The sequence below is a fragment of the Channa argus genome, chromosome 4 (assembly GCF_033026475.1).
Source record: "Channa argus isolate prfri chromosome 4, Channa argus male v1.0, whole genome shotgun sequence".
NCBI classification, from domain to species: Eukaryota; Metazoa; Chordata; class Actinopteri; order Anabantiformes; family Channidae; genus Channa; species Channa argus.
This window is the reverse complement of record NC_090200.1, coordinates 11,154,457-11,174,363: the sequence shown is the minus strand read 5'-3', so window position 1 is coordinate 11,174,363 and position 19,907 is coordinate 11,154,457. Positions and strand designations below refer to the sequence as shown.

Genomic DNA, 19,907 nt, shown 5'->3' with positions numbered 1-19,907 from the left:
TACGCTGTGTAAAAGAAACAATGACACATGCAAACAAGCTTGTTTTTAATACATTAATTTACATTTCCAAAGTACAGTTCTACAACAATATGTAATGCATGCATACTGGGGAGAGGGGGGTTTAAATGCTTCACATTCTTTTGGTTTCTTTTGATGTTTCTGGGAGGAAAATATTAGGAAGACAAAAATAAAACACAGAAGACCCAAGAAAACTGTTGTTGAGATGTGTATTTACAGTAAACAATAGCTCAACGTCCATATGTCGGTATTTACCACAACATTTTTTAGGTTATTTAAGATGGCAAAGTCTGTGATATTGGGCATGTTTTGGGCTTCTTTTCCCTTTAGTTCATGTCAAGTTACTTAAAATTTAACAGAGGTACTACAGCGAGAATACAAGGACAGGTCTCTTCTTGGTGTGAAAGTCTCCAGGGCGCGAACAAGAGAGAGAAGGAGTGTTTCTGCTAAATTCAACAGGCTGGTATGAAAGCACAGTGATTAAACACAGAGTGAGTGAGCTGTTTTCAGACCAGCCACTTGATGAGCGGAAGCAGAGCATAATATTTCAACTACTGAACTGCACATTACAGATTTGACAATTCAGCAATGGGAGCAATTGTTACCAAGTTACATTTGCATTCATTTGTCATTTTACATTGTTACTGATGACACTTCACTGATGTACACATACTTTAAATCCAAATGTATAGTTTAAGGATTTTCAAGTGAAAACAATCAACTCAAGTAGGAGTTACATGATCCTCATACTGTGTAAAATGATGGATTTTAGGAAGCAAAACATCAAACTCTCCCAATGGCACATGAGAATAATATGCACTATGTAGAGGTTCAAACATCTGTCCCCACCCCAAAAAGCAGTGTCCGACCACTCTGAGAAGGGTTTGGTTAGCTTCATGTTGGAGCACATCCCTGAGAACTGGTCGTAAAGCAACAACACGCGGTTGCCCTCTAGTGGTCAGGAGGACTTCACAGTCACATCAAAACTTGATTAATCAAATAAAAACAATTACAAAGTAACAACTATTACATACTGTGTCTTTAATCATTCAATGTAATAACTTTTTTGGTCCATTCTGGCAACACATTTCTACAAGTGGTATTCTTACAAAAGACATAATAGATTGTAAGAAAATAAATAATCCAATACAATGTGTGCAATGTGCAATGCACAGGCCCTCTCAGCGATCACACGCCCTAACTTAAGCATACTCGTCCCGCTCGTGTTTCATGTCCACAAACTTGAAAAACTAAGACTACACATACTGCCGCACTGTTGGAGTTATGACCCTTTGAACCATTGTAGCAAATACCACAGCAAATTAATGACCTGTCAAGACGACGAGAAGGTCAGTGTGCAGATGATGTCACAATTATTTACCACAGCTTGAAGCTTATATTTCACTTGCATAACATGACTCCACTGAACAGTTCAGGCAGGATATTTACACAAGGCATACAGAGGAGCATCCTGCGTCAAGATACTCACAGTCTGAAATAACAGCAGCTTCATTAAGAGTTCATTTAGTGTGGCACCTTCCAGAACAGCTGCTTGTTTCTCTGCTAGACAACCACGATTCACGCTGAATATGGCTTCCACCATAACAGCTGCTGATGGGCCTCTCCCCCTCTGTACTTCCAGGTCTGTATGACAGTAGGAAGAGTATCGTGCTGTAGCCGACACTCCTCAAATTCCTCCCATGGTTGGCAGAAACAGATGGGAGGTGGCGGGATGGGCAAACTGGGCAATGGCATGGAATCACGAGGCTGGGGATGGTTTTATCCCGTCTCAAAGCTCCGTGGTCTCCCAGCTTACCTCCCGCGGAACCTGGCGTCATTTAGTCCCCGTGTGGATGACAGTGACTGTGGAGGGTCGTGGCCGCGGTGGTTCAGCCACCAATGACGCTTCCTCTCGTACAGGAGAGGGGGCATCAGAGTCCTGATTGTAGACTTTAACAGCGGAGGACAGAGGAGCTATTGGAGGACCTGTGGGAGACAAAACAGCTTTAGCCAGGAGCTTTTTCCTCTTCTTTTGATTAAGAAGGAGGTCAAGGATAAGTTTAGAAGTGTTTTAAATCATTACCAAAATAAAAAAATAAATAAAAATGTTAACTTCACCAGCCTGTCTGCAGTGTTAAGCCGTAAACCCATCGGTTCTTACTGAAAAAGGCGCACGTTTAAGAACCTCTACAAGGTTCTCCTAACTATAGATCGGCTTAGGGACAGTGCCTAAGTGTTTATGTGATGCACCTGAATTTAAATTAAAGAAAAAAGGCATTTAGGCAAGAGCAACAGAGTGAAGTTTTGGAAGGAATCATCCTCCAATTAGCAATAAGCCTTTGGACAGATATTTGTGGGATTGGTCTGACAGATGCTCATCGCTAAGTGAATCAAACAGCTGATTCCTGTAGCCTACACAGTCATTGCTATAGTTTTTGTCTAGCAGCAGAGCTCTGTGGCATAAAAGATTAAGTCGTAAGATTTAGCTACACAGACACTTTTTGTTTTTATTGGAGTTTTTGAAGGGAACAATGGCCAAACCTTGAGACCAAATAATTAAATTTAGTTTCTTTTATTCCTAACCTTAATAGAAACATTCCTGGAAAAAATACATATTACATCTTTTTGAAAATTTGTCTTTTTTGATCAAATTATTCTGTTCTACTTTTCTGAGTGAGGCTTGATCCTTTAACAAATGAGAGAAAATTTTGTACTTTATTAGTACATGTTGTAGCTTCTATTAATAATATTTTGATAATTACTAAAATGTGAAGAGCTGTACAGAACAGGGTAAAGCATAAGAGACAGTAGAAGATCATAGCAGAGCAGGGAGAGGGAGAAGAGTGGACCGATTACTCATGCCAGCCCTAGTTCAAATTGCTCATTGCAGATTAAAATTAGGGTAAATTGTCAAAGAAAGTAAGTAAGTTCTTTGATATACTACTATACATTAAGGGGACCCATTATTTTATATTCTCAATATAATTAGTTTTTTTGTGAACCTAAAATCAAACAAACAAAAAAAACCCGTGAATCCAAGCTAACATGTTGATTATTTTTGTTTCACGAAATGTCCAAAATCCAAAGATTAATATAAAAACTTTCACCAATAATGTAAACTGACAAAGTACAATGTTGGAACAAAGCTTAACTCTTAAACAGCTTTTTAATGGGAAACTAAACACCACTAGAAAAGCTTTGTCCACACGGCTCATGTCAAATCCAGTTTAATTGAAAAGCACTGCTTTTTAAAGAGTTGCCAATTAGCTTAATGAGGAGGGGCAGAAGAGTAAACAGAGCTCAGCTGAGAGCAGTACTAAAAGTTGGACATGTTTGTGTCTACAGAGAGCATCTGGAGTGTCACTCACAGTCCTTCAGGGAGAGCGGGGCGCAATCCACAGACTGACTCTTGGCTGGAGCTCGGCTCTGAGGGTTGGACACAGAGTTGTTGCTGTGGATGCTGCTGCCAAAGCTGGAGCCAAGCTGCAGGCGCCTCATGTGGCGGATCACAGCCGTCGCATTAAAGGCTTGCTGTGAAGAGTGTATGAAGACAAATGTAACAGTGAAGGCAGATTCCTAGAAAACGTCAAAGCAGTGTTTTGTTTTTCTCATTAGGAAAGGAAAGAGAATACTGGGTATTTTTTCTGAAGATGGATGTATTTGGTGAAATGTGATGACAAAGAAACATAAAGTCCTGCGTGCTCACCCTCCACTTGCTTTTGGCAAAGTTTTTCCGCATCTGTCGACTGACTGATTCATGTATGTTCTTGCAGAGAGCCGTGTCTCCAGCAATCCTGAAAATTAAAGTCGGGTCTCTTAAAAATCACAAAAATAACAACTCAGACATACAAACACAGCATTACACATCTGGTTTTTATTTGGATCTGTAACAACCTAGGAATCGTCTTCATGCTGTTTTCCTATTTGCTTCTATCATTATTTTTATTTTTGGAATACAAGTTTGATTGATCACCGACTGCATCATTCTCTGTCACATTCATCCTATTATCTCAGTGTGAAACCTTGTCAATGAAATCCATTTCTCTTGGTTATGACACCTGTTGCTTGTATCGCAAACCACATATTTGTATCAGATGGATCAGCTGCCCAGGACCCAAAAGGCTCATTACTGACTAAACAGACGTATTCACATTGGCCCTCTCAGCTGGAGACAGCGGCCCACGCCAGCTCGCTCTTGTTAGCCCCGGCTTAGGCCTGGGAAGACATCCTAATTGTTCATTAAAGCTTCAACATTCTTCAAGGATCCTTCATGATGCCAGTCACTAATTGGCAGACATTTATTCAGCAGATCCATCTCTGAGGGCCGGCGGTGCCGAGCAGAGGTGGGTTTGCGGCTTGGAGCCATGGCGACAGATGACAGTGGGAGGACATGCTCTCCATTACAAATGCATAAGCCGGGCAATCTGCGTCATACCGCTGTTTAATCACACTGAGATGTGTGGTTCCCTGCGATTGTCTGGTTGTGGCGCAGTGTGTTGACGATTAATTTCTCACCAGGGGTGTTGAAGCGCTTGGTCACATATGAATCTCTTCTCTGGGTCTTTCTCCATCAAGCGGCTGATAAAGTCTTTGGCTGTGGAGGGAATTGAAAAAGTCAAGAGAACGTCCACCTGAGAACATGTTTTGTTTATCCTGGAGGGAACGTTGAGGGAGGGGATGAAGAAGTGTACGTTGATTTAGTGTCACAAAGCTCTATTAGGCAAATTTGTGATATTAACCCTCTACCGAGAAAGGACCCATGTCATGTCAGTTAGTGTTACTAAGAAGCTGATTTAAAAGACAAGAAGAGCAAAAAACAAACACATAAAAGTCTGTAATTATCTAAGTTTATACAATGTTTTAATAAAAAAGTTCTCATATCTATTGAATTTTGGGCTTTCCAGTAATTTACACTCACACAGAAAGACACATTTTATTGTCTTACATAATTAACTGAACTTCTATAATCAAGAATCTAGCCTTGAAACCAACAAAGGACATTAAAAGGGTTGTATGGCCTTTCAAAAATATACTGTAGCTAAATACATAGAAATCTTATCTGAAATAAAGTGTAAAAACCTTTGCACACATCTTTAAAGCTGCTGTTAGGAGGTGTTATACGGAGATGCTCAAGCAGAGCTTATTAGAAGCACCATGGCAACGAACTGAGAAATGCCATGTCTTTCTTACAGTAATGTTACACAGAAGTACTCACACACACGCACACTATTTAAACAATTTAACTATCAGACTAAATAGGTGAGGTATTTTGATGTGTTTACTTTTAGTTTGTACTTTCTGCTAAAGCTTCATACATCGGCTTCTTTATATAACCCACCTGTGAAAAAAGTGCTACCATTCATTGGAAAACTTACGGGGGCAAATTCACAATCACAATAATTAAAATACGGAAATGTGCATAATGTAACATGCACAAAAACACAAACAGCACTTCATATCTCACCAGAGTCTGAGATGTCATCCCAATACGGTGCATCAAACTCATAGTCTGCCTTGAGAATCTGCTCAAAGAGCTTTGAATCGTTCTCATCGTAGAAAGGAGGGTAACCGCAAAGCCTGCGAAGATAAAGATGCACGATTACACGTCAAAAGTCTGAGTGCCATCATCCAGCTGATGTTACAATCTTTATCCCAAATCTAAAAAAGGTTTTCTGTGGCCTAATCTTATTTGCTTGCAGTTTGTTAGTTTTTTTCATATAGCATGCAACACGAGACAGCTCAGAGGGATTATACGGGCTACACTGGGGGACAGAAACATCTTCATACCATATGTAAAAGAGGACATGTAAATTGCAGTTGTTCAGCATAAATATATGCCGTATACTTAAGCAATATAAATTATTCCACAACAATCACCAGGGAGACGCCTCATTTGTTCACCCATCGCAGACTCTTCCACCTAATTAACTTAAAATTCATCAAAAATAACGAAGAGACAACAAGACCAGGAATTTCACCTTTGCTAATGAGCAACAGCAATTTACTTAATTAGTGTGGCCGCTTCCTGTAACATTTTTCAATGAAAGCCTAATAGGGGAACAACAGCTGTGGGAATCCCTCAGACTACAGTCCTAACTGAGCACTGCTTTAACATCCAATAGGGTTGTTTTAGTTTGCATTGGGACTTTAATTTACTTTTACCTAGATCTACTACTTTTATTTGTGACCAAATCCTGCAAAATGAATGACATTTCCATTGTCCACAGTCTTAAACAATTACCATCACAACACTGATCGCTGTTAATAGGGGAAGGGTTAGCATTCAGCTTTGAGGACCAATGTAGCCACTGCGAATCCAGTTTCAAAAAACTACTGGCACGGCTATAGACTCTTGTTTTTGTTTTTGTGTGGTGCGCTAATCTTGTTATCCATTTTAGGATGTTTATCTGTAACTCTAACTTTTGTTACCTTCTTGGGCAACCTCAGTAATGTTTATTTTCTAAATGAAGTACTCACAGGATATAAGCGATGACCCCAATAGACCAGCAGTCCACTGCTTTACTGTAGGGTTTCTGAGCTAAAACCTCAGGAGCTGGAACAAAGAAATTATTTCATAAATGGGCTGAAAAACATACATCCACATAGTGAAACAGTGCATCAACGGTGTTTGACTATGACACAGCGGGTGGACTAGAATGCCTGTAGCAGATGGCTAATTTTAACCTGTGGCTATGGCAGATTAGACCTGTAGGTCTGTTTAGCCAACTAGAGCATTTAATTATGTCAGAGTAAGCATCCAACAAAGCCAAAGATCAGAGGACATGCTCACCAACATATCCTGGAGTCCCACAGGCGGTGGCCATCACATCGCCTGTTCCCTCCATCTTTGACAGGCCGAAGTCACTGATCATGATCTTTGACTCGTCATCAGGACTGAAGTACAGCAGGTTTTCAGGCTGAAATAAACACAATGTGTCCGTGTTTGTCTGCGTGTCTTTATAATAGTTTGTTTTTTTCTGATTAGATTAATTTCATTCATCCAATACATTGTCAAACAACACAAAGTCAAACAAAATCCCCTGGATTTGTCATACAGCTCATCCAAGAGGTTTGATCAGTTTTACTGAGAAAGAAAATACTTGACATTTAACATCTGTGGGTAAGCAGATTGTGGGTTTTCTTTCGACACAGAGATCCTGTAATGTCACTCATACAGGGATTTCCCCTCTCTGAAAGACTAAAGAGGGATTCTATGAATATTAAATACTGCTGTACCTTCAGGTCTCGGTGCACTATGCCCATGGAGTGAAGATAGTTGACTGCATCCAAAACCTGCCGAATAAGCCGACTGGCATCCATCTCTGTGTAGAAGCCTTTTTCTACGATTCGGTCAAACAGCTCACCACCAGACACCCTGTCAGCCCGCACGGAAGTAACAGACATAAAAAGTTTTTTTTTTTAAATGTACACTTTATGAAAATCAGCCTGTACAAAGAGCTTTGTGAAGGACAGGCATAAGGCAAAAACCATTTAGGTGCCAAAAATAAGGTCAAAAAGTAAGAGCAAAGGATAAGAAACAAAACACATACATACACTCCCATATATTAGGCTATGCATGCACATTTCCTCGCACATGTGCACATATCCCGGGTAGAAACCACTGATTCTGTAATGTTTATTTTATAACTGCCTTCACCGAGTAGGGTTTGTTACTTCAGGTGTTAAACCTTTATTTGCTTGTGTGCTTATTTAAATAAAGTTTAAGTTTACTTTTGTTGTTGATATTTGCACAGTTGAACATTAGAATGTGAAAATATATTAAATAAAATTTGTGATTGTGATTTGTGATTACTTATCATTATTGTCACTTGCATCGTTTTATATTCACAAGGCAAACTAAAATCTTGTATGTTGTTGTTTTATCTGTCAGACGGTTTGATCATCTGCAGGTTGTATTTTAAAGTGTTATTCTTCAAATGATGTAGCTCTGCTAACATTTATTTTTCAGTATTTATTCCACAACGGGATTTTGTGACTTGTCCCTTTGTCTATTAAGTATCTGAGATTGATGTACCAGGCTTTTTCTCAACTACTTTAAATCACAAATGCAAAAGCTAAAGACACAACAAGTGACTCATGTTAAGTTCAGCCTCTCTTATGAGTATGTGCATGCTTTCACAGATGGTTGGCAGTTCAAAGATCGTTGGCTATACAGATTGCTATTTTTATAAGGTAGACTTCAAAGCAACATTACACACCTTTCAGAGGGCAGATAATCGCTGCCTAAATTGCTGCTGCATTTGTCACGAACAGGGTGAAATTATGTGGCAAGGGGAAAGGTCTCTGAAATGAAGATGACATATGCCACATATGTGGCATATGTCATAATAATGGCAGTGGCTGAGGTGCAGCTGCAACACGTACACTTCACACTTACGGACTCATATACACTTTATGTAGCCATCTTGTTCAGTTTGTCTTCAGGAAGTATTGTGATGCTTTTATTTTTACAAACTTAAAAATGAAATCTATAACATGATAATAACATAACATTATCCCATTTTCAATATATGTATGGGGCAAAAGTATGTGCACTTGTGCACTTCAACTAGCATGAATCTTCCTTTACCAGAAGTTAATTTATCAAGTTTTGCACTAATATAATTTTTAGTATTTTACTACAACTTGTCTTATACACTCCTTGACCATTTTTGTTACTTCTGATGATGCTTACAATGCACATTTAGATAGTACAAATGTTTGCACTGATGTTGACTTGCACCATAAAATGTGGTGAGGAATAGATCAGGAAAGTGTATAAATCGATTTCTACAGTGTTGAGTATAGAATCACTGGAGTAAACGGACTATAACGACCATGGTCAGAGGGGTGACCAATTGTCACTTTGACAAAACTTAAGATGTTCTCTGCAGAGATTGGAAAACTTGTCAAAAAGATTAATATCGCTGCAGCACAATTAGGTCTTTATGGTAGAGGGGCTAGTGGTTAGAGGTAAAACTACAGAATATGAGAACTGGCTTAGAGCCTTCGAGGCAGCATTTAAAGAGTTTGAGAGCACGTGGACAAGTATTTGTGTTCAAATGATTCAGAATGTAATTTTTCGGACAGCACTCCAATCACTAAATCTGCAAAACACTAGGCATTGCTCATCACCTGGTATCATCATCACCATCCCCACGGTGAAGCATAGTGATGGCAGCATTGTGAAATCAAGCTGCATCTCAACAGAGAGCATCTATGGAGAGACCTAGAGATGGCAGTTCAGACACTTCCCATCAAATCTGATGTAGCTTGAGGGAGTCTGTCAGGGAGAAATCCAGGTGACCGAATCCACGTGTGAGAAGCTTGTGGAAACTTACCCAAGAAGATTCAGAGCTTAATAGTTGTGAATATTTTCTAAAGCCACTGTAAATAATACTTGACAATATTTATGCTAAGATAAGCTAAGCTAAGCACATCTTAGCTCCAGCTTATTGTCCAGAAGTGAGACTAACAGTAACCTGTCAAATTATTCTTTAATAGTTTCCTTTGAACAGTTTTATAGATTAGAAACTTGTTGGTTATATTTTATTATTGAATTGTCTAATCTGTTGCTTTAGGTGTCCCATCCCCACATTTAATACTGCTGTTAAACAATGACAATACATATAGTGCTAAACAATTCTCTATAAAGCACCGCGGCATTTAATTAGACATGCATGTGAAAAATGCCTCAAGGACATTAAGGATTTAAGCAAAGCACAACACATGATTGAAATATCAGGCAAACAGGGAGACAAAAAGATGACCTAAACAAACAATGCAGTGTGTTGATGTACTTACAGCTGCATTATGAGGTACAGGTGGTTTGAACTCTCATAAATGTCCTCCAGAGCCACAATATTCTCATGCTTTATCCTGAAAGAGAGGGAGAACAGAAGATTTACTTTGATTGCTGTCAGCATCTGTTCATTTCAGCACAGGCCACTAACGAGGTGCAATTAGCCTTTTCTTTTGTTAAAATGATGCCCTGCCAATGGAAAACAGTTCCTTTTTTTGCTCTCTGTCACAGAACACTGCCTGTATTTATACTGTGTGTGTGTGTGTGAGAGAGAGTGAGAGCACATGCTTATTTCTACCCTTGTCAAAAAAGAACCTGGCAAAGCATATCCTCCACAAAGGGAGATTTTTTTTTGTATGTGATGAAAAGCAGGGGGAATTCTTACAGGATGCTAATCAGTGAGTCATGAAGTGGTAACCCCTGTCAGCAGGAGCACCTAAAGAAAATAATACTGGATGGATGCTGCGAGTCTGTGTCCAGGCAACCAACCGACCAACAAGGTTTTAGTTGCAAAAAAAGCCTCTGCAAGGAGATATGCAGATGACAGATCGTGTTCAGAAGGGCAGGTGGCTGAAAAGGAAAAGGTGGGGGTGTAAGAGGAGGAGGCAGAGAGATTCTCAAAGGACTAAACAACCTTTATAAGTTCCTTTATAAGTTCAGAACAAGAAATAAGGTTGCACTTTGAAGGCTGTTAGACTAAGAGACATGAGAGTGAGAAAAAGGAGAAGTTAAAGAACAACAACTGCAACCAAGCAACTACACCCAACAACTAGTGTGCTTGTTTCAAGGGTGACTGATAACTGAGACGCTTGGGGGAATTACCCATTAAGCCCTGGAGGGGGATGGAGTGTCACCTGGTGTCAGTGTTATCCTATCAAACCCTGTGTAGTTGGGTAAGTGTGTCAAACCAAAATGGTGGATAGATGAGATTGGACAGGGAAGTCAATTAAGCCTGACAATGGCTGTAAATAAACTGAGCGGCACCAGGATCTCAACTCCGCCTGGAGAGACAAACAAACACACACACACTCACTCACATACTCCCTAAGGATGATGCAACGTGGTGATCCCCCCCAAAATCAGTCAGGCAGCACCTACTTTCTCAGAACGGCAATTTCATTTTCAATGCTCGTCTCCTTTCCCTTCAGAGCCTTTTTCGGGATGCACTTGATTGCGACCATCTTTCCCGTGGCCCTCTCCTGAGCCATCACCACTTCAGAAAATGCACCGCTGCAAGAGAAAAAAAGAGACATGTTAGAATAACAACAACATGTTATTCTTGCTGTACATGCGCTCAGGCAATATAAAAAAAAACTATCATCAGTGTGTAGATAGAGGGCACTCAGAGGCAGACAAGGCAGAGTAAACAAACAGCATATTGTGAATAATTACTGAGAACTGGTAAATTCCCTGGCTATGGCCAGCAGCCTTCTGTGTTGGCTTACACTTCTTCTCATGTGCAGCCAAAAGCACAGCAAACACTTTTAAAACCTCTGAAAGAAAAAAAAACAAAAAAACCCCACCCATTTAGGATGACAGATAGCGTGTCTTCCTAAGCCATCTGTCTTACATACATGAGAGCCTTTAAAAACAAATACGGAATTAAGGGAATATTTGCTCAAGCAATCTGTATCTGTTGCTATGATACCACCTTCAGTCCACCATTAATAAATCTTGTAGGGCAGGCTGCACGGTTGCTTCCCCCCCCCCCTCTATTTTTGTGTTCATTACACACCTTTATAGGCAGCTTTTTACTCACTGGTGCCCTCAGGATTATCTAATGAGAAAATCTTGAAATGATGATCTGAAATTCTCTGGGTCATGTTCACCAGACTAAAGAAAATGACAGGATCTAAAAGACTAAAATAATCCTTGGTCAACTGATCGAACAGTGGCTCTAGCTTGCCAAAACGGCCAATAGAAGAAAATGATGGCAATCATTTCTGTGTGTTTTGAGCCATACAAAACTACCCCAGGTCATAAATTCTTGTCTCACAAAATCACACAGAGTAGCTACATACTGTAAATTGTTCCTTTTCTCCTCTGCTTTATGATCTCAAACTGAACTGCTGACATAAAAGGTTTTATGGCGACATTATTGAGAATTTCAGACTAGAGCTGACACGGGCAAAACAATGCATTTACAGGAACTGGGATTTTTCGATGACACATGATAAGTTACACCTTAAATACACAACCCTTTTTTAAGAACTTTACATATTGGACGCACTGTGGAGTGAGGAAAAGGTCAATTTGTTTGACAACAACAGCAAAGATGTTCTTTGTTGGAGGGTTTGCTTGCAGTTATTGCTAAATGATGACTTTGGTATTTTGGAGAAATATTATCCTGTAACACAATGATGAGTGATGAACTTTCCCTTCATTACACTCAGAACATACACACAGCTTTGTGCATTTGTTTTTCATATTCTATGATTCACAGTTTAGGGGGTTTGTTGGAACGAAAACAGTTATACAAACGGGATGCAGAAAAACACACCTGAACTGATTTACCTGCCTTATAAACACCAAGATGGCAAACATCATAATTACATTTTTAGACCATTATGTTCTGAAAATATAATCAGATACTCCCAGCAGTCCCACCGTGGCCATTAAATCCACATTAATCCCTCACTTCATCATTACACGAGCGGTGGGGTGGGGGGGAACAGTTATGTCGTGCCACACAAATACACTGCACAAACACTCTATCTGGTCACAAAAGCCAGCCCCAGGTGTGCTGAGATACACTCTCACTTCAAACAAAACAAACTGAACAGGGCTAGAAACATATGTCTGTCTGACTTTGACCTCATTCTGACACATAAATTCTAGATGGTGCACTTCCACTCAGGCCTCTAATAACACTATCTTCCCACTGCAGTTGTTGCTGTGAGGAAAACGAGCATCTACATTTCTACAGCTGCGAGGACATTTAGGAGCAGTGCAACATTCCTCCAACAGCACATCAAACCTGTCAAGCACTGCTCTTGCATGCTTTTTTCCGAGCACGCTTTTTGCAGCAGGAGACACACGGTGATGAAAACCACAGGAAACCTGTAAACTAACAAAGGGGTTGGTTACAGAGTATAACACCATTTATCCCCCTGCTCACCACACTGACGCCCAAAAACATCACTTCCTGTCAATGACAGCATGACAGAATCCAGGCCTGTGAATTCTCTTGCTCCACCAATGCATGAAGCATGACAAACTGTGCTGCAAGCACTTATAGCATTACAAGTTTGTAATTCATAGAAACAAAAAAAAGGTGCAATATTTGCTAGAGACATGTATGAAGTGACTCTACCATCATCATGCTGTATGTATCCACATACAGCACATACACACATCCTCAAAATTATTAACTACAGCTAAAATGATGAGTGGATGGTTGGAAACGTATTTGGCACTTTGATTCATTATTCCATTGATTTCTCTTAGAAAACATCCTAACACTTGTTGGTTCCTGCTTTTCAAACATGAGGAATTGTCTTGTCATGTTTTTTGTATTAAATGAATTATTGTTAATTTATTTAGCCTAATTCACTTAATATATGCTATAGCTAATGCTTAGTTAGTATTGTTGCACCGCTAAACTTAAGTAATGACCAGCATAACAGAATTCATGCCTAGCATTAAGCCGGATGTGATCTAGAGCAGCATTATGTAATGATAGAAGTCGACATCTATACTGGACGGCTTTTTAAGAGCACCTCAAATCTATTACGCAAGACAAACATTAACGGCAGTAAAATGCTTCTTTCCCAGTGTCACAGACTGTGCCATCTTGTCAGCGCAGTGACTCAATTGGTTGAATAATAATAATAGCTGAATTTTAAGTTCTTCCCAGACGCACAGAGCTCGCTGTTCACAGATCCTAGATGCCAGTAGGAGTTGTGTGTGTGACAGTCTGCAGTCATCACCACACTATGTGCAGGATAGCCAAGCCAAACCAGCTGACTAATGTGAAATGTGAATGTGGGCTGCTCTCTGTGTGAAACTGGCAGCTAATGCTGCAGATGTCAAGTAATCAACCAGGAAAGTTTTTCAGGCTGCAACATCAGCATCATTGGCGACTATGGATAGGCACAGTTGATGGAGGAAGTTTTTTGATGGAGGTTCAGCTGAGACTGACTTACTGACATTCACAGGCAATGCATGTATTGTAGTTGTGGTGCGGAGTATTCACGCTGAATCACCTTGCATAAGATGGGTCACTGCAGCCTGTTATGCAACATATAGGATGGAAGTCAGAATTTGACAATCCAGGTAGAGCTACTCCGGGTGTAACCTAAACAATGTCAACCAACAACTGTACACTAAGAGCTTTAATCTGAAACATATACATGACACCACCAGTGCTTTGAACGGATGCAAGGAGAACAATAAGCAAACTCCACTACAATCTACAACAAACAGCTTCTGGATAACTGGGATTATCACTTTTACAGTGTATGCAAGTGCAGCAAATACAATCACATATTCACTAAGATTCCTCAAATTTGGTGATAAACGTGCTAGCAGCAGTTTCACAAATCATTTAATTTTAACAGCCTTCACGCCACCATCTGCTCGGTCGCCACTCTGTCGACTCAAAGCTTTGCAAACTTTAGCATCAGCTGAACAAACTATGTGATATACACGCTGAAATCTGGACTCTCTCCAGATTCTCTTAATGTTGTTTTAGCTATATAAATACATCAACAGTGATTTTGATATTTATTTACAAGGAAGGCTGCTTTTTTCCTCTTCTGAGCGTAAACAGAGAAATTTCTAGAGTACAGACAAAACAAGCTGACTAAACTAAAAGTTGTGTCTGTATGTCTTAATGGATTCTTGCAGACAATGTAAAGGAAAAATGCATTATCTAGAAAATATATGCAGCATAAGTAAAGTCAAAATTCAGTATAACATCTGACGTAGTAAAAAAAGAGACTGCAGAAGTACTACAAAAAGGTCAAAGTCAAGTCATGGACTAGAGTCTACAAAAGGTTATGTTTTGTTGTTTTGCGTTAACTCTGGTCACTGCACAAAGTTAAGTAATTATTTTCTGTCTTTGTTGTAAATAGCATTGATGTGATGCTGTAGATAGAAATAAATATCAATAACACAACTAGAACAAAAACAGCAGCTCTCACCATCCCAGTGACACTCACTGGACCTGAGGCTACATTTCAGGAAACTGTTCAAAACACTGTTGATCAGACAAGGTTACTTTTTACAAATAAAAGGGTTAAAAAACAACACTGCAGAGAAATATTTGAGAGAAACCTGCTGTAAATTCACAGATCAGCCCATCAGAGAGAAGCAAAATTCTTTTAATAAGGGTGATTACGTCTTCCTGTGCCCCGATACCGGGCAGTCTGCTACTCTTCAACACTGAGTGCAGTGGATTTTACACAGTGGTGACAGGGTCATGAATGCAAATGGTAACTCAGTGAATTACTATGCACACAGCATACTACGCATAATCTTTTTGAATTATTGGACTCCATCGTTACAATGAATGACAAAGAATCTCCTCCCACATTGGTGGTGGTGGAGGTGGAAAGTGCCAGGAAGTGTCTTCTTCAGAGGGAACAACCAAGGACTTCCATCATCCTAGTTGCCTAGCTGCCTTTTTCACTGCATTCAGGCTGCTTTCAAGGACTAAGCTCGTCTCTGCTCAGAGTATAATCAATGCACAGAGGCAACTGCAGGGTTCATTCAATATTGGTCACAGGTCTCAGATTTGTTCATTAATATCAGACTCAGAAAAAATTATCTGTGTTGGTAAAAAGAACCAAGATTGTATATTGAGCAGTAGGAGATGACAGAGGGAAACAATGGCAAATATGATTAAAAACATTTTACCTTAATATAACTTGGAAACATTTTGTGTTGCATTTGAGCCACCCCATTTAAATAAATAAAATGAGCCAAGGTATTCTTCTGAATGATTTACTGTGTCCTGCTCAGCATAACTGATAAATGAGTTTAAAAACATTAAGACATATAAACTCATAACCATTTTAAGCCTTAATTATAGCCTTTCCTTCCATAATTCTGGTTATCCATCCATCCATCTAATATCTTAACTGCTTCTCCTTTTCAGGGTCGTGGGGGGCTGGAGCCCATCCCAGTTGTCATTGGGCGAGAAGCGGGGGACACCCTGGACAGGTCACCAGTTTATCTCAGGGCAAACATAGAGACATACACAGACAGACCAACCATTGTCACTGAAGTTTCTGTCAATTATGGGAAGCACTTCAACATGTTTCAGTTCACTGTTTTGGTTTCAGAATTTCCCAGGCCTCCACCTGCTCAGCAGCAAACAGCACAAAGACAACCACCGGTTCCTTCAGGGGGCTGGTGGAGATGGAAAACTGAACTAAAACCCGACGCTAAATCAACACCAATATATTTTGGAACGACAGTGTGTGTAAACAAGCAACAGATTGCTAAGAAGTTTGCCATATCAACTTAAAAGCTCTTTGCACGTCTGTGTTGTGTTCACAACTTTAGATTATTTTGGGCACCGGAATGGGAACCAAGAAAGAAAAGATTGGTTTACTGCACTCTTATTCATCACTCAGGCTCTACATTTGCCCACTGGGACCTCTGATGGTTTTTGTGGTCAAATTGAAATTGCTTCCACAGAGTATCAACAGCTTAAGCGTTTGAAATTAGCTGCAAGGCAAGTGGCATCGAGGTAGGATGACTGGCTTCAGTGGCAAAGATCTCATTAGCTTACAGCATTAAAAGAAACAAAAACGCTCAGGAAGCCAAAGTATTACGGACACCACCACACCGTTGTGTAGTGTAATCTACAGTATAACACTGACTCATAAATTCAGTGTCAAATCTTAATCTGCCAAGGATCTGACTACTGTCAGTCAAATAAGTGGTCAATAAAGTACTGCGTTATGATAAATTAAGTTGAAAGTAGATTTAGTCTCAATTGTTGCAAGCTACAAATAGAAAGTAGCATAAAATAAAAAAATACTTTGCAAAGTACCTCACAATTGCACTAAGTTCAATGTACTTAGTGACTTTCCACTGATGCTGTGTGGAGAGCAGTGAATGAGTTTTCTTTGGCATGAGGATGCTGCAGAGGGATGAACTAGGAGGGAACCTACGTTTGAAATGTGGAGCAGCAGGAGAAAGAAAGGAAGGAGGATAATCTAGGTCTCTTCCTTACTAACAGCCCTTCTTTGTCCATGTTTAATCCCTAAGCAAAGCTGCAGACCTACTGGCCTGCTGTGAACGTCACTGTGCCGCGCAAAGACACTGCCGATTAAGACACACAGGAAGTGGTAAATGGAACTTACTTAAAGTCAATCACGAGGAGAACAAGCTGCACTGGATATGTAACCCACGGCCTGAACAGTGACAAACTGACTCTGGAGATGTGTGCTGGGTTGTGGGCGAGGGATGTGTGTTCCTCCAACCTGGGCACTGTGTGGACAGTAAATCACGATGATTCACTGGTGTTATTCAGAGGCTCTTCACACATAAATGAAAGCCTTGGGGAAATCAGAACTGCCTCCAGGTAGGAACGACTGGCTGTTTAGTACAACGGCTGAAGTGTTGAGTGCGCTTCATGAATCACCAATCTGTAGAAGAATTTTATGATGCTGCTGCTGCTGCTGCTGCTCAGGAAAAACACGTCTGTGGTCACGATGAGCAGTTTAGCGTTTCAAAAAATGAGAAGAAGGCAAAGATAGCCGAGACCGTGCAGATTATTCCAACTTCTCCACAAGATGAGGTTACTTTATCTCACAAACAGCAAACCCCAGTGTGTATTTTATTGCTTATGAATGACTTCCTTCCCAGTTTAGCTACAACTGTGACCAGAAGCTTTTTTTTTTTTGCTTCTCAGCATTGGTTTTTCAGGCCAAATTAGAAAAACAAATATACTTCCCCAGGGAGACACAGGCCTTCCCTAACATTTAAAACCACAACCACAATTAAGTTACTCTTCTTCATAGGGAGAGAGACATGTCTTTAGGAGACAAATGAAGAGCAGAAAATGAGAAATAAGGCCTATAAAATCTGTGACAGCACCTAATAACCACCAAGACTAAGTGCCTGAAACTTTTCAGTCATAAAAGCACCTCCTCCAGTTTCGTTTTTCAGTTTGAGTTCCTCAGGGACTCTCTCTCTCTCTCTCTCTCTCTCTCTCTCTCTCTCTCTGTGTCTGTCTTTCTACATATTCAAAGGAAAAAAACATGTCAAACGACCCCAACAGTGGCCCAAAATAAACTCTGGAATTTGCCTGCTCTGGGGTGCAAAGGCTGGAGAATAACTTCAACTGAAGTGGTCCGTAAACTATAGGAACATACCAAATGAAACAGAGCTGCAGCACAGTAAACTACTGAAGAGCCTTCAGTGTATAAACTGCATAAAGTATCTGTGACAGTGAGATGAATCCTAAAACCCAGACATAACGTTTCTCAGCTAAAATATGCTCCTCTGTTTGAATAAGAAGGCAAGAGACTGAGCACAATCACACACAAAGTCACCACAGACGGAGCTGATTTCATCATTTGTGTATGCAAATAGGCCCGTCTGTCTGCTGTCACAGTCATGTTGTACAAAACGGCCCCAAACAAATGGCTGCTCTGTGCTCATGCTTCATCCCTGATCTGACCTGATCTGATCTCATCTGATCTGTGGGGAGAATAACATCAGGCTGCCGTAGTTTCTGAGTGATCTGTGACATAACGCGTGTCTGACACATTATTTTGTCTCATGAAGCCCATTTATTACCCCATGTCTGAGCCATTCAAACTGACGATGGTGCTCATTGGATTGTTTAAAATGCTGTTTTTAGCAGGCAGTAAGTTCAAGGGGCCCTGTCTCTGTCTGCCACCGTCGAGAATTGCTCAGTAAATTCAACAAATATTCAACAGCTGTCAAGTCTGATTTTCATTTCCGTTCAACAGCACAATGTGTAATTGTTGTGTGAAGCCAATTTGCACAACTGGATACAAAGTTTTTTGTCGCCTGCAAGGTTGCGGTATTTCGTTACTCACGTCCCAAGGACTTCCTTGAAGTCAAATATCTTCTTGATATCATCGACATGCTTTTTCCAAGATCCATCGCTGGACTCGCCGTTTTCTTTCGCCATTTCTCACTGGGCCGGGGGGGAGGAAAAGACGCTGCTGGAGGATCACCACAGCCGTCTCAGGCAGCCAAAAAAAAAAAAAAACACAAGAAAAGAGAAAGTAGTGCACTTCTGTGTTTCGCCACAGGCTTCCTGGCTATTTGTCAGACTAGGCTACGTCCTCAGCCCATGCATGCGGCCAGGCAAGCGCAAGGAGGGGAGCTGTGTCCTACCCCGAGAGGTTATTTGACTAATCTGTTTGACGTAGCGGATCCCGACCCCGAGCTTCAACGCTGTACGGATCACTGTGGCGGGGAGACACAGGCTCTCCCCCTCCTCCTTACTGGGCAGGATTCAGTCAGTGTCAAGCGGCGATGTTGTGAGCTGAGGTCGGGCTGCTTGCAGGAGGATGACACTTGGCAGGCGCATCCGAGCTGCTGTGCCATCGAGTCACACCGACCGCCCTGTGGTTGTTATAGCAATAGGAGGAGTGGGAGGTTGCTGCTCCCGCCTTTCTATCTGACAGCGCGCACAGTGAACGATTTAAGTGTTCGCATTGCACCAAATCACCGTCCCGGTCGAAACTCTGATGGGTGTCGGAGTCAGGCTCTGCTGAACGCGCATCTTCAGTTTTGTCGCCCTTGTCGCCCAAACAGATGCTTTCATTTTAATGTGTTGAAATGTAAAGGCAGGGGCGTAGCTGGGAGTTAAAGGGGCCCATGTGCAGCTGGCCACCCTCCCCTTCTATGTTTTGGCTGCTTGCAATCCAGACTACATTAGTCACTGCACAATGTGTAGACACATACAATAACATCATTGTAGTAGCTATGAATAAAGCTTATTTGCCACCTTATCTACCATTTTTAACTCCACATGGTCATAAACAATAAGAAACAATAATGATTTGTGAGAATAATGGGCCTGGTTGTATTTGCTACAAAATTCAACTTGTAAATAACATATGAAACCAATTAAAATGTACATAATAACATT

At 40.6% G+C, this 19,907-nt stretch overlaps 1 protein-coding gene across 1 annotated transcript; it reads right to left on the bottom strand.

Moving 5' to 3' along the window:
• Nucleotides 1–28: 28 nt before the first annotated feature.
• camk1db (calcium/calmodulin-dependent protein kinase 1Db) lies at nucleotides 29–19,571 on the bottom strand. The gene is made up of 11 exons (XM_067502493.1): nucleotides 18,844–19,571; nucleotides 10,919–11,050; nucleotides 9,823–9,897; nucleotides 7,255–7,393; nucleotides 6,809–6,935; nucleotides 6,496–6,571; nucleotides 5,483–5,595; nucleotides 4,534–4,612; nucleotides 3,725–3,812; nucleotides 3,387–3,549; nucleotides 29–2,004 (listed from the first exon to the last, which is right to left on the bottom strand). Exons 1-11 carry the CDS (start codon nucleotides 18,936–18,938, stop codon nucleotides 1,853–1,855), a joined length of 1,239 nt encoding a protein of 412 aa, XP_067358594.1. The 5' UTR covers nucleotides 18,939–19,571; the 3' UTR covers nucleotides 29–1,852.
• Nucleotides 19,572–19,907: the final 336 nt, after the last annotated feature.

Coding starts and splice junctions, on each gene's coding strand:
- camk1db (XM_067502493.1), bottom strand. CDS start 18,938: ATGGCGAAAGAAAACGGCGAGTCCAGCGATGGATCTTGGAAAAAGCAT. Junction 7,394..9,822: donor CTGTACCTCATAATGCAGCT/GTAAGTACATCA, acceptor GCGGGCTGACAG/GGTGTCTGGTGGTGAGCTGT. Junction 6,936..7,254: donor TAGTGCACCGAGACCTGAAG/GTACAGCAGTAT, acceptor TGTTTATTTCAG/CCTGAAAACCTGCTGTACTT.